This window comes from Heloderma suspectum, chromosome 16 (assembly GCF_057233095.1).
Source record: "Heloderma suspectum isolate Gila_16-S chromosome 16, 16-S_ref, whole genome shotgun sequence".
Lineage (NCBI taxonomy): Eukaryota > Metazoa > Chordata > Lepidosauria > Squamata > Helodermatidae > Heloderma > Heloderma suspectum.
The window spans coordinates 3,848,337-3,861,661 of record NC_139473.1 but is presented as its reverse complement, the minus strand read 5'-3'; the positions used below and the strand labels follow the sequence as shown (position 1 = coordinate 3,861,661).

Below are 13,325 nucleotides of genomic sequence, written 5' to 3'. Positions count from 1 at the left end.
TTTATTACATATTGTTACTACTAGTTCTACTAGAGGTGGCCAGCAGATAACTAACTTGAGGAGTTCATTAAATTAAGAAGTCACCATGGCTTCTGCATTCAAGCCTGTTGAAAAGAAAACCCGCATACGCGATGCTTACAAAAGAAGCTCACTGTAGCTGTCCGTAAAGATGGCCTTCAGAGATGGGCGTCGCTGCTGGAAATACTTGATCTGCAAAAACCAGAGGGGGGAGGGAGAAAGGCATGAAAGGGATCTCAGTCCATGGAGAGCCAGAGAAGTATTCTCCGGTGGGCAGAAAAAAGGCCAAGATGGACACACATATCAAAAAGACACTCAAATTGTGCTTTGTGCTTGTCTTTTAATGTATGAGAGAGAAAACGGGGTGGCAGAGAGAGACCGACAGAGAAAGAAAACAGGGTGGCAAGATTGAGAGAGACAGAGAGAGAAAGGGGATGGTACAGAGAGAGAGAGAGAGAGAGAAAATAGGGTGGCAGAATGGGAGACAGAGAGAGAAACAGGGTGGCAGAGAGAGTGAAACAGGGTGGCAGGATTGAGAGAGGGGGTACAGAGAGAGAGAGAATAGGGTGGCAGAGAGACAGAGAGATAAATGGGGTGGCAGAGAGAGACAGAGAGAAAGAGAGAAGTTGTGATCCCACCCACTTCTGACCCTGGCCTTGCCCACCACTGGCTTCAGCTCTGTCTACTGCTGGCATGTTGCCCTCCACATATAACCTCTGATGGAATGTGGCCCCTGACAGGAGAAAGTTTCCCCATCCCTGGGCCATGGGTTGTTGCTTTCCCGCGAGGAGGAGGAGGAGGAAGAGGAGGAGGAGGAAGTTAAGCAGCAGCAGCAGCGCAACCAGTCACGCATCTGTTACATAAAAGCTTTGGGTTATGCCGCTACGCTTACAGACACATGTGCATTAAAGAATAAGATCAAAACAGCTTCCCAGTGCTCTAAGCCTCAAAACAAAAACATATATATAATGTTTTTGGCCCTAATGAGAGAAACTCCGACAAAGCTCTTACCCCTCTGAAAAAGAAATAGGCACCTCCCAAAACACTCAGCATCTCCCCGGTGACTCGGAAATACTCATTGGTTGTGTGATGAAACGCAAAGGGAGGCTGTGAACGAGAAACAAGCATGGGCAAGGAGTGAAAGCAGAGTTCAGTCTCCAGCCAGGACAAGAGGGAGGGATCAGCAGCTTCTGGGAAACTCCAAAGTTTACTGAGGCTAGGGGAAAAAAAGTCTATAAAATGCTGATTGTTGGCGCAGGGAGGGTCAGAAAACCAGGGGGCAGGGGGAAATGAAAGATGGCTGGCCTGCAGCCTAAACAGGAGTTCTGCAGCTTTTTCTTGCACTTCCCACTGGTAGTGTTCCTTCCTTTTCTTTTTGTACCTCCCCCCTCCCCCGGGGCAAAGCTCTCTTATGCATTTTAGAGCTGTATAGCAGGCAGAAATTCAGCAGATGAAGCATCCTGTAAGCAAGCACAAATTTCCTGTTTCTTCACCCACTGAATTTCTGCTTGCAGATCAAGGCACAGGAGCCCTGAGAGGAAGCAACCGGGGATGGGGAAGCCTTATAAATCTCCTGGATTTGCTAGCCAAAGTATGGATTCCTGAGCATTACAGACACAGGAGCCCTTCCAAAAGGAAAGAGGTGGCAACTGGATGATGAGACGTTGGGCCACCTTTCCGTGCTTCTTTGTTGGTCTGTGGTAGGCGGCCACCGTGAGGACGAGGATGTGGGCAGCGTAAACGAAGAAGTTGAAGTAGAAGAGGTGCTTGACGAAACGGTCCCACTTGTCCTGCAACAGCTGGTTGAGAGGTTCCACCAGCAGCATCTCATGACGGTTCTGGAAGGAAGAGAAGAGCATCACCTCTGGTGTGGAGAAAGCGGGACAGGTATTTTCGCTTCAAGCTCTTAACTGCCAGCACCGAAGCCTTAGGGGAGGCATTTCAACTCGTGCTGTGCTGAAAATGTCTCCCAAATGTTTTTCAACCATTCTCATTCAATTTGATAGAAAGGAAATTGCTTTCGAAAGGAAATTCAAAAGAGGAGAAATTTCAGAGGAATTCTCACGGGTTGGGTTTGGGGCTCTTGCGCATACCTCATTGGTGAGGTGACTGAGGAGTGTGCATGAGTGTCCTCTGTCATCGTACAGTAAACTCTGTGGCAGCCTGTAGCCTCCTCGGCTTCCCGCACTTCAGTCAAAGCCATCATGAGCGAGATGACAGGAGGCCATTCCTCCCATGGGGCTTTTTCAGTTCTGGAAGTGCAGGTGGCCTGGGAGGCTGCAGAACAATGGAAGATCTGTAATAGAGAGAGGGAACACACACAGCCCCCTCGGCCCCCTCGCAGGGATTAGGGAAGCTGAAAAATACCCCCAAAAGAAATTCAAAATTCTGCCTCAGAAAAGGGGAAGCCTCAACACGGTTGATGCTGTTGCCTCCTAGAGAAGCCACACAACAAACCAAAAACCCTTAGGAAAACAGAAAGAACCTGGGCTACAACCTCTGCTGATAGTGAGCAATATCTGTGAGAGACTTTTGGAGAATTTCTCCCCTCCTAGGAGAAATTTGGTGAAATTGTCCCCCCCAATTTCTCTGCCCACAAATAGGCTGGAGAATTTTGAGAGGCCCTTTGCTCACAGGTCAAATTTCAACCTTTTGGAATCGGGGAGAAAGTACACAAGAGCTGGGAAGCCACCAAATGATTGGAGGTCGGGGGAAGGGGGCGGGGCCAGGGGAGGGGGAAGGGCCAACTGGGGAATCCTGGAGGGCCAAACTGAGAACGCAGGAAGGCCGGATTTGGCCCATGGGCTTGAGGTCCAACACCTCAAGTCCGACACTGGGGCCCTCTATCATCTGCTATAGGGCCCCAGCACGAGGGCAGTCTCTCGGGTACAAGCAAGAACAATGAGTCACAAAGCCTCTGATTCACAGTTCAGGTGTGACCCAGATGGGAGGCAGAGCCATTGCCAGGGAAGTCATGCAACCCACCGGCGTCTCGCTGCTGTAAGCGATGATTTCCAGGACCGAGTTCTTCTCGCAGGTGTCGATGCTGGAAAGGTCGTAGAGAGACGAATGGACGGGCCCGTAAGCCCACTCGGTGAACTTCCGAGACAGGTGGCGACACTCGGGCTCTTTGATCTCCCGCCTGAGGATATAGGCAAAGACCTAATGCCGAGAGAAGCAGAAAGGGGACAACAAGGTCTGATAAACTGAAGCTGAATTCAGAGGAGGGAGAGGCCATGGTGATTTACGAGTGTGGTCATCCCTGGGTCCTTTCTTATAGAGGACGCAAGGTCAGTGCATGCTCAGAACAGGGTCTTTTTAGTGGTGGCACCGCAACTGAGGAATTCCATTCCTAGACAGGCCCATCGGAAGCTGCCTTTTACCGAGTCCCTCAAGTTAAGTATTTTCTACATCTGCTGACCCAAACTTGGCACCCTCCAGATGTTTTGGACTACAGCTGCAATAATCCCTGGCTATGCTGGCTGGGGCTGATAGGAATCGTATTCCAAAACATCTGGAGGGCACCAGGCTGAGGAAGGTTGCTTTATGGTCTTCTGGGCTGCATTGTTTTTACCACATGTCCGGTACTTTTATTACTGTACGCCGCCCTTGAATCCATCAGGATGAATTAAAATTTTTACAAATCAGTGATAGTGTGGAAGCCACCAAAACCAGCCCCCTCAAGCTGCCAAAATAGCTTCCGATGTTTCTCGGGGTACTGACTCCCAAGTAAAATGTACACAGGGTGACAGGCTAAGGATACCAACTTAGAAGTAATCATCCTCTTGAAATCATTTGGGCTTACTTCCAAACAAACGCAGCTATCGCGTCAGGCTGCGCGAGCCAAAACATGCTTGCAAGAATTTGTCAAAAGAGCTGGAACTTAGTGATAAAGCCCCGCGTTTGCATGCAAGACAGTTCAGCGCCTGGCATCTTCAGGGTTGGGTAGAAGATCCCAGTCTGAAAGGCCACAAAGTCAAGAACAGTCCGCATAGGTCAGCCTTCCCCAAGCTGGGCCTCTCCAGATGTGTTGGACTGCAACTCCCACCATCCCATGCCAGCATGCTGGCTGGGGATGATGGGAGCTGCAGTCCAACACATCTGGAGAGGCCCAGCTTGGGGAAGATTGGGGTAGACAACCGTGAGCTACACAGACTGATGGTGTGACTCAGGGTGATGCAACTTCCAGTGTCCCTGCCCCGAGAACTAATCATTCCCGGACTCGGTGCTGGGACATGGATGTGTCACGACAAACCTGTCAGTGAACCCCAAGGGGAAAATAATGCGTTACATAATCATAAATCCAAAGAAAACGGAGACAGGAGGCTTCCTGGCGCACCTCTAGCATGATTTACTGTTCCCGTCTTGCTCCGTTCAGCCAGCCTCCCCCTCCAGAGGCGAGTCAGCCCACCATTATCTCTGCACTGAGCCTGACGGGATCATGCAGTCACTCCTGATTCAGAGATGCCACACCCCCAGGCGAGGCAGCATCCCTGTGCGAGCCACTGCTCTGCATGTGCCTCCTTCGGAACAGAACCATGACCTCATGCAGGCTCACAGGGATGGACATATTTTTTGGGGGGGGGAAATCAACCTTTTTCTCAAGTGTTCAGAATGGCAGGCCTCTGATTTTCATCCAGAAAATGTGTCCTTCACCCATCAGAATCTTGGGAGACTGCTTCATAACAAACCTGCAAGGCAGGCCGGTGTTCTTAGCTGCATGTTGCAAGATGCAGAGATTGAGGATGTATGTACGTATTCATATAGGGAGAGAGAGAAAGTCTGGTTTAAGACCACTGAAGAAGGAACAGCTAGCCACAAAGTGATCCTAGGGGTGGCATCCAATGTCAGTCCTAAACAGAGTAGATCCCTTGAAATTAATGGGACTTAAGTTAGTCATGACTAACTTGGGTCTCGTTCATTTCGGTGCATCTACTCTACATGGGTCTAACACTGCTAGCTCTCTAGAGGGGTTGGCAATTGGTGTTACTGAGGGCGCAATCCCATTTGGATAGACGGCTGCCTCCGAACTCGGAGGCGATCGCCTACCCAATGCAGGGCAGGAGCAGCATGGAGGGGATCTTCCCCTCTGCGCTTCAGCCGCCCTGCATTTGCAGCTAGACAGCCGATTTCGCCTGTCTAGCAGCGAGAAATCGGAGCGGGGGGTGGGCAGATGTCAGATGATGCATAGGAAGCATCGGAAAGGCACTTCTGCCCTCCCCGCCCCAGCCCACCCCGTTTTCGCTGCTCCACGCTCCTCTTGCGAGCACGGAACCGATCTACACTGCCTATGAGGCAGCGCAGGAGCGGGTGGAGGTCGGTTCTCAGGGAACCAACTTCACAGCGCGGGCTCAGAAGTTGGTTCCTGGAAAACCAGATATCCTATGGCCGTCTAGCCACTGACTAGCGGCCATAGGATTGCGCCCTGAATTAATTTTGATATATTTTTTTTTTAAATTGGGGTATTTGTTGTACACTGCTTTGAGTCCAATTTTAGCCAATATATACTTTATTATTTTATTGATTATTATTTTATGATCATTTCTCTATCTATAATCATCAATTAAGCTTGGTCACGTCTTCCTAAATACAGGACTCAAGCTCCCACAGGAAGCTGCCTTATACAAGGTTAGACCACGGCTCTGTATAGACCAGCACTGTCAACACTGACTGGCAGCAAAGAAGGGCCTTCTGCCCATCACCCGCTACCTGGAGATGTCAGGAATTGAACTTGGGACCTTCTGCATGCACCTAGTGAGGGATGCAATGTGTCTTTGACTACACAGACGCATTGCCTCCCCCAGTGGGGTGCCCTTATCAGTGCAAAGACAGCCTTTATCCACTCAGCTCTGGTCCCTTTCCTTTAAAAATGAAGTAAGATTCTAGTCCTCATGATTCCGAATAACGGACTGACTGAAATAGGAACATTGGAAGCTGCCTTATACTGAGTCAGATGACTGATCTATCTAGCCCAGTATTGTCAACACCAACTGGCAGCGGCTCTCCAGGGTTTCAGGTAGTGGGTCTTTTCCCAGCCCTACCTGGAGATGCTGGGGACTGAACTGGGGACCTCCTGCATGCAAAGCAGAGGCTCTACCCACAGAGCTCCCCCTTAAAAAAAAAAGGTCTGGAGCACTTCGTAAATTTACAGAATACAACTGTACTCAATGCAGATTATGTAAATTTGTTATTAGTATTGTACGCCAACTAGAGTGGCCAGCCAGCGAGCCAGATGGGCAGCTAATAAATACATACATACAACCAATATTCAGATTCATAAGAGATGAAAATTAGTATCAAAATGGACTTCAGTAACAAACGTGTTAGCGTTTAAAGTTTTTGTTACCAAGGTGGGTGTTATTCTGGTGAAACAGCCATTCCTCTCTTCTCTGGATTGTTCCAGTTTTAGTCTCTCTCTCTCTCTCTCCTGCCGAAGTGAGCCTGTCTCTTTATCACATTTACATCCTGGATCTCCTCCAAGGAGCTTAAAAAGCAGCAAACACACTTTCCTTCCACCTTCCACTCCATTTTATCCTCTCAACAGCCTCTGCTTCAGGTTAGGCAGAGAAGGCGACCCAAGGAACACCACGGGATAATTTGAACCTGGGTCTCCCCAGTTCCTCGTCCAGCCTTTCCCAGCTTGGTGGCCCCAGATGTGTTTGACAAGGCCGGCGTCAAGGGCAGGCATGGCTAGGCACCTGCCGAGAGCCCACAGCCCAGCAGGGGCCCACGGACAAGCGCCCACTGGACCTGCTCCTCCTCTTCCCCATTGCAGCCTGCTTGCTCCCCGGCTGCCTCTTGCTCTGGCCCAGGCATGGGAGGTGGCGAGGAGGAGGAGCAGCAGATGCCGTGGCTCCCTCGCTCCCCGGCTCTCTGCCTACCAAGCAAGCGAGTGGCAGCAACGATGAGAAAGAGGAGGCGCAAGACCAGCTGGTGACAAGGGTGGCGAGAAGGTGGACTCCCCGAGGGGGGCCCATGGAAGGCACCTTACCCAAGGGCCCTCAAAAGCTAGAACCAGCAGTGGTGCTGGGGGCTGAACCACAGCATCCATCACATGAGCCATGCTGGCTGGGGATTATGAGCGCTCTATTCCAAACACATCTGGGGGGGCATCAAGTTGGGGAAGGACACCCTAGTCCAAGGGTGCAGAACCTCTTATAGCCGGAGGGCCGAAATCCACAGGGGAGGGGCTCTCGAGGGCCACATTCCAGTGGTGGGCGGGGCCAAGGGACAAAAAATGCCAGCCTGCCTTAGCTTAAAGCTCTTACAGCCAGGAACGAAGACTTAGGAGAGGTGTTTTGACCTTTCAGAATGGGGGAAAAACAGTGCAAAATCTGGGAAACCACCAAGCGACCTGTGGTTGGGGGACAAGGGGTCATCCTATGAAGCTGATGGGTGGGAGATTCAGGACAGAAAAAAGGAAGGACTTTTTCACACAGCACAGAGTCAAACTATAGAATTTGCTACCACAGGATGTAGTGATGGCCACCACTTTGGATGGCTTTAAAAGGGGGTTGGACAAATTCCTGGAGGAGACGGCTCTCCATGGCTACTAGTCCTGATGGCTATGTACTACTAGAGGCAGTGAGCCTATGTACACCAGTGGCTGGGGAACATGGGCAGGAGGGTGCTGTTGCGCTCATGCCCTGCTTGTGGGTCCCTGGTCAACAGCTTGTTGGCCACTGTGTGAACAGAATGCTGGACTAGATGGACCCTTGGTCTGATCCAGCAGGGCTTATGTTCTTGTGACCAGGGGTGGAGCCAGAGGAAGAAGGCACGGCCTTCTAGGGAGCCCCAGGCCTGAAGTTCCACACCCCTTGCCAGAGCCTGTGGTGGTCTTTGAGGAGTTGCTTGGAGATGGCACAGCCTGAGCGCTGTGCCCTCCTACCTGTATCTTCCCAGTCTTGGCTGCAAGGGTGAGCGGCGTCAGCCCTCGCCGGTTGGTGACCTCTTCCAGCTTGAGGGTGGGCTTGATCCTGGCCCCCAGGATGAGGATGTCGTTGTACATCTTGGTGACGAACTTGGTGTTGTCCTCCGTGTTGTCAGCGATCTCCACCAGGGCATGGAGGACGGTGTTGCCCATGGAATCCTGCGCGGCGATGTTGGCCGGGTGGTACAGATTCTCCAGGAGGTACTTCACGATGTTGAGCTGGTTGGTACAGGCGGCCAAAGAGAGGGGAAGCTCACCTAGTGGCAGGAAAAAGGAAGCAAGGGTTCAGTGCACAGCAGCACCTAGTAGGATCACGGGAGGCCTATAAAGCCCTGAATAATTTGGGGCCAAGTGGAGGCGGCCTCGCTAGTTGTACCGTGACCTTCAGATCGCCATCTGGAGGCAACCTGGAGGCAGGTCTTCTCCGTGGTGGCCCCCACCTTATGGAATGCCCCTCCGCACTGGTACTTAGGAGGAGCCAACGGCAGTTGGTGTTAGGTGTTAGGCACCTAAAAACCCATCTCTTTACCAAAGCCTTCCCTAAACGCCTGCGCTGCCAACTTCACCTGTTTATTCATCATTGTGCTTTTAGCTTTGGTTTCAAATATCTTAATAATTTTAACTGATGGGTTTTTAAAAAATCCCTTGATATTTTTTAATCTGATTTTGTAAACCATTAGAGATATCTTTAGCTATGGTATGTGGTATATAGATTGATTAATTACTATTATTGTGGTGGTGGTGGTGGTGGTGGTGGTTGTTGTGTCTTGGGGGAATATGTTTGATGCTGGGTTTTGAAACAGCTTTTTCCTGTCTTTTAGCTGCTTGGATATTTATCTCTTCTTTTAAAAATATTTCAAATTCTTGTGCTTTTGAAACTTAGAAACGTGTTTTTAATGTGTTTTTGCATTGGTTTTATTGCATTTGCTTTTATTATATATGTTGCCCTGAGTGTTTTGGCTATCGGGGGACTCATATTGTTGCAGAATAAGTCAGGAGTATAGAACCTCAAACAAATCAGGCCTTCCTGACCTCCCTCTCCAGCCCTCCAGATGGCCATGCCCCCTTCCCCTGGCCACACCGCTTTCTCCTCATTAGCAATCACTGGGCAGTTTCCCAGCTTTTGAGCAGGTTTCCCCACCATTCTAAAAGGCTGAAATACCTCTCCAAAGGCTCAGTTACTAGCAGGAAGAGCTTGAAGCTACAATAGGCTGGTAGTTTGGCTCCGCCCCTTTTGCCTTTGGCCCTGATATGAATGACTGGTGATATGAATGACTGGTGTCAGCGGTGGCCTGCTGCAAAGAACCCTACCGAAATAAAATCCAGGCCGTCCTTTGATCTTCTGGAAGAACTCCCCGTGGGCTCTTGCGTGGACATCAGCTCCATTCTGGATCAGGAGCTTCACCAAGAAGATATGCCGTCTCTCGATGGCGATGTGGAGCGCCGTTTGACCTAAGGAGGCATCAGTTGGAGCAGGAGTTGGTAGACAGAGGCTCAGGGCCCACTGGAAGATGTCCACATAATAGACCAGCAAGGGTTTCCAGCTACTGGTTATTTAACGATAGCAACAGGCAAACGGCTCTTTTGGCCTTCCCCAAACCGGTATCCTCCAGATGGTTGGGACTATAACTCCCATCATCCCTGGCCATTGACAAAGCTGCCTGGGGTTGATGCCAGTTGTAATGCAAAACATCTGGAAGGCGCCAGTTTGGGGAAGGCTGGCTATTGTGATAAGCCCTGATCCATAATACTTCAGATGTAGGTTTGTATTTGTATAACCCCAGGCCTGGTGGCCAAATCTGACCAGATGGCTACACTCCCTTTTCATGGCCTCACACCTTTTCCTCTGAACACCAATCATTTGGTGGTCTTCCAGCTTCTGCGTGGGCATTTTCCCCATTTGAAGAGGTTGAAATGCCTCTCCTAAGGCTTAGTTACTGGTAGCCAGAGCGTTAAGGTTAAATATGCCAGTCTTTGGGGCTCTTTTGTATTTTTGGTCTTGCCCCTTTTGTATTCAGCGGCCCCCTGAGAGCTTCTCGGAAACAGGATTTGGCCCTCAGGCGGAAAGGGGTTCCTTACCCTTGCTTCAGAGCTACAGTGTGCTTCAGCATCAGCTGTTTATTCCGAGGAGGCTGTTGCAAGAGACCGTCCCAGTGGACCAGGGCCTTGCATTCCAGCAGATTGGCCCAGGTCTCCTCCTCTGCTGCCCTTAATGGCACCCGACACATGCTGCCACCCACGGCCTGCCTTACCCTTGTAGTAGCTATCCGTGTACTCAGCGTTCACGAAGTCCTTCAGGTTGTCCGTCTTCTCTGCGATCTCCAGCAGGAGGGGAATGGTGTCGTTCCGGCCATTGTGAAGGTTGAGCATGGCTTTCAGCAAGCATGTCTTCCCCGTGTCTGGCTCTGAATAAATATGAGACGTGAACATGGCGACAGGGCCTACGGCACTGCAAAGACGTTCTTGAATTCTGGTGGATTCTCGGCTGGTGCACTACCAGACCTCAGCACAGCTTCGGATCCCAGAATTCCCTGCCCCTTGTTAACGTACCTCAGCCACTTTCTTTCAGACAAAAGAAGGTGCAAGCCACTAACTACTGTTTCAGCTCGAGCGTGACCAGCGATGGAGGCCCCCTTGGGCATAAAAAACAAACGCACAAGTCAACACATCAGTTCTAGCAGTTTTTGGCTCCATCAAGAGCAGGCCTTTTGTAATGCAAAAGGGTTTTAAGAACGTAAGACCCATGCTGGATCAGACCAAGGCCCATCTAGTCCAACATTTTGGTCACACAGTAGCCAACCAGCTGCAGGCCATGAGTGCAACAGCCCATGTTCCTCAGCAACTGGTGCACACAGGCATACTGCCTCTGAGACTGGAAGTAGCATATAGCCATCAGGACTAGTAGCCATTAATAGCCTTCTCCTCCAGGAATTTGTCTAACCCCCTTTTAAAGCCATCCAAAGTGGTGGGCATCACTATGACTTGTGGTAGCAGATTCCATAGTTGAACTCTGTGCTGCGTAAAGAATTCCTTCCTTTTATCTGTCCTGATTCTCCCACCAATCAGCTTCATGGGATAACCCTGGGTTCTAGTATTATGTAAGGAGACAAATGTCTCTGTATCCACATTCTCCACATCATGCATAATTTTATACACCTCTAGCATGTCTCCCCTTACTAGGTGTTTTTATTTTTTATTTTATTATTTTTAATTTTCCAAGTTAAATAATCCCAGCTGTTGTAACTTTCCCTCATAGGGGGTAACCTTCCCTTAATTGACCATTCAAGACCAAGCCACCCACAAATCCACTGCGATACAACAGGGATGGTACACAACAAGATATTGTTGCAGGGAAAATTGGTTTTCGCTCAGCTACTATGAGGATAGCAGCCAAGCTCAGAGAGAACAGAGAAGCCTGAGGGGTGTGGCAGATGAAGTCATCATCCCTGCTACTCAAAAAGTCCCAGGGCTTCTACCCTGAGAGCCCTGGTTCTGCTACACCACTGGTGTCTCTGCTTTCAAGAGAGTGAGTCAGTGGGCCAGCTCCTCAGTCCTTGCTGAATTCGGAGTACGGTTCTCCAAATCCAACCTGTCACCTTACAAGGAAGATCCACCAAGCTCCCAAAATAGCATCCCTGTGTGCCGTCCTGTGGTCCCTTGAGGCTTGCCAGGGAAGCTGGTAGCAAGATCAAGGCAGGAAGAAAACAGGACTTTGGCTAGCTCCCAGTGGGTCCTGCTGACTGGCATTCTCTCCTGCTAGGACATCTGGAGAATGTTGTCTCAGCAGGGGACTAGAGCCAATTGAAGCGTTATGTAGGCTGACAAGACCTGTTGTGTGGTCAGCTCTGCCCTTCCTGGAGAAGGTGACTGGACAGCTAAAGGGCCCTCAATAGATTTTGTAGCCTGAGACTGCTGGGAGGCCGAGGAGATGGAGCTTTGGCCACGGCCCTGAGTGAGGCACTAACTGTCCTACCTTCGAGGAAGCAGCTGGTGCCTCGTCCTTCTCAGAATCCTCTCCTACATGCTTTAAGGGCTGGTGATCATAACAGCCTCTCCCAAATCCTGGCAGACAGTAAAGGCCTGATCCTCCCCCTCTTTACCTTTGAACTCATCATCAGTCAGATTTTTTAGGGACTCCAGAAGATAGATCAGGAGGTCATCCAGTTCGCTGGGATCGCCCTGGGCCACTGCATCAAAGAGCCTCCTTCGGTCATAGATCTTGAATGCCTTCTTCTCGGCGCGCACACCAATAGAAGCTGTAGACAGAAGTCTGTTGCCGGGAAAGGGGATTCTGGGTTATTGAAATCAGGAGATGAAATGCTCATACTCTGAATACCTCTTTGTCCCCAGCGGTGGGCAAATACCCACCCCCAGCTGTGAGATTATAATCCTGTTGCCAGCTCTCAGATGAGGACAGGATTGTCACTTAAATAACAGCAGAGGGTTTTTCCAGGACCATAAGAAGCCACACAGTCACATAAGCTGAAAGGAAGGAAGAGGTAGCCAGCAGTGAAAAATTAAGAACCATAAATCATGTCAGAAATGGCTGTAAGCTCCTTGGGGGCAGGGACTTGTCGGTTAAGCATATGGTACTATGTCAAGTGCTACTGTGTGAAGTCACAAGACAGGTGGGGTATTAGCTTCCAAATTCAGCTTTCCAAGGATCTTCACTTTCATATTTGTAAGAGGACCAAGTTGCTAGTCCTTGTGGTGGGAAAAATATTCGTGAAAGGCACTGTCTGCTAAAATCTTAGAAGCTGGGGTGGGAGAAGCTGTGATGGTGCTCAAGAGATTTATTCAGTGCAGTTTTGCTGCTGGACAAATGTATTCCTTTGCCTCCCTTCTGACTGGCAGAATCTGAGTAAGTTATACCAAACAGCAGAATAATGTATCAAATATAAGACAAATAATTATGATTTCTTTCATTTGCATCATTTTTACACAGACCTCAAAACTCACTCCTTTCTTGGTACAGGATTTGAATTAACTTGGCAATGCATTTTGATGTCTTTCTCCGCAATAGATATAACACCCCCAGCTGTTACTTGCAGAAGAAACAAAATGCATGCAGATGTATCTTGTATACATAATATATTGGGGGGGGGGGAGGATTAGACAAAAGAAGGTTAATGGGCCAAATCCGTCTGGACACATCTTTTTGTTAGGTAAATTACAGGCAATATGTTGCCATGGGAACGAAATAATTTGCTAATTGCTTCTTGAGAGAGGATCATTTTGGACCCTTCCCGCAATCTAAGTGTCTGTGTGTGAAAAGGACTTCAAGTCTGAGTCAAAACTGCAGTCTCAAGGAAGAGAGAGACATCATGTCTACGATCTGTAAGCTCCTTTGGGTGCTGACTGTCTCCCTAGTAATCTG

The 13,325-nt window shown here is 49.6% G+C and overlaps 1 protein-coding gene across 4 annotated transcripts in view; it reads right to left on the bottom strand.

The window, feature by feature from the left end:
* The window catches only part of TRPV1 (transient receptor potential cation channel subfamily V member 1), a 28,144-nt gene that overhangs the window by 9,966 nt on the left and 4,853 nt on the right, over positions 1-13,325 (bottom strand). For 3 of the 4 annotated variants that reach the window (XR_014786178.1, XR_014786179.1, XM_084823189.1), the window contains exons 2-9: positions 12,049-12,218; positions 10,201-10,353; positions 9,260-9,400; positions 7,907-8,205; positions 3,004-3,180; positions 1,692-1,856; positions 1,030-1,125; positions 140-210 (exon numbers count right to left, since the gene is read on the bottom strand). Coding sequence is in view for 2 of the 4 variants with exons in the window: in XM_084823189.1 (XP_084679315.1) it covers positions 140-210; positions 1,030-1,125; positions 1,692-1,856; positions 3,004-3,180; positions 7,907-8,205; positions 9,260-9,400; positions 10,201-10,353; positions 12,049-12,218 (1,272 nt within the window). In the remaining 2 variants the exon portion in view is untranslated. The remainder of the gene's footprint in view (positions 1-139; positions 211-1,029; positions 1,126-1,691; positions 1,857-3,003; positions 3,181-7,906; positions 8,206-9,259; positions 9,401-10,200; positions 10,354-12,048; positions 12,219-13,325) is intronic. The other variant, XM_084823190.1, reaches the window with a different exon arrangement.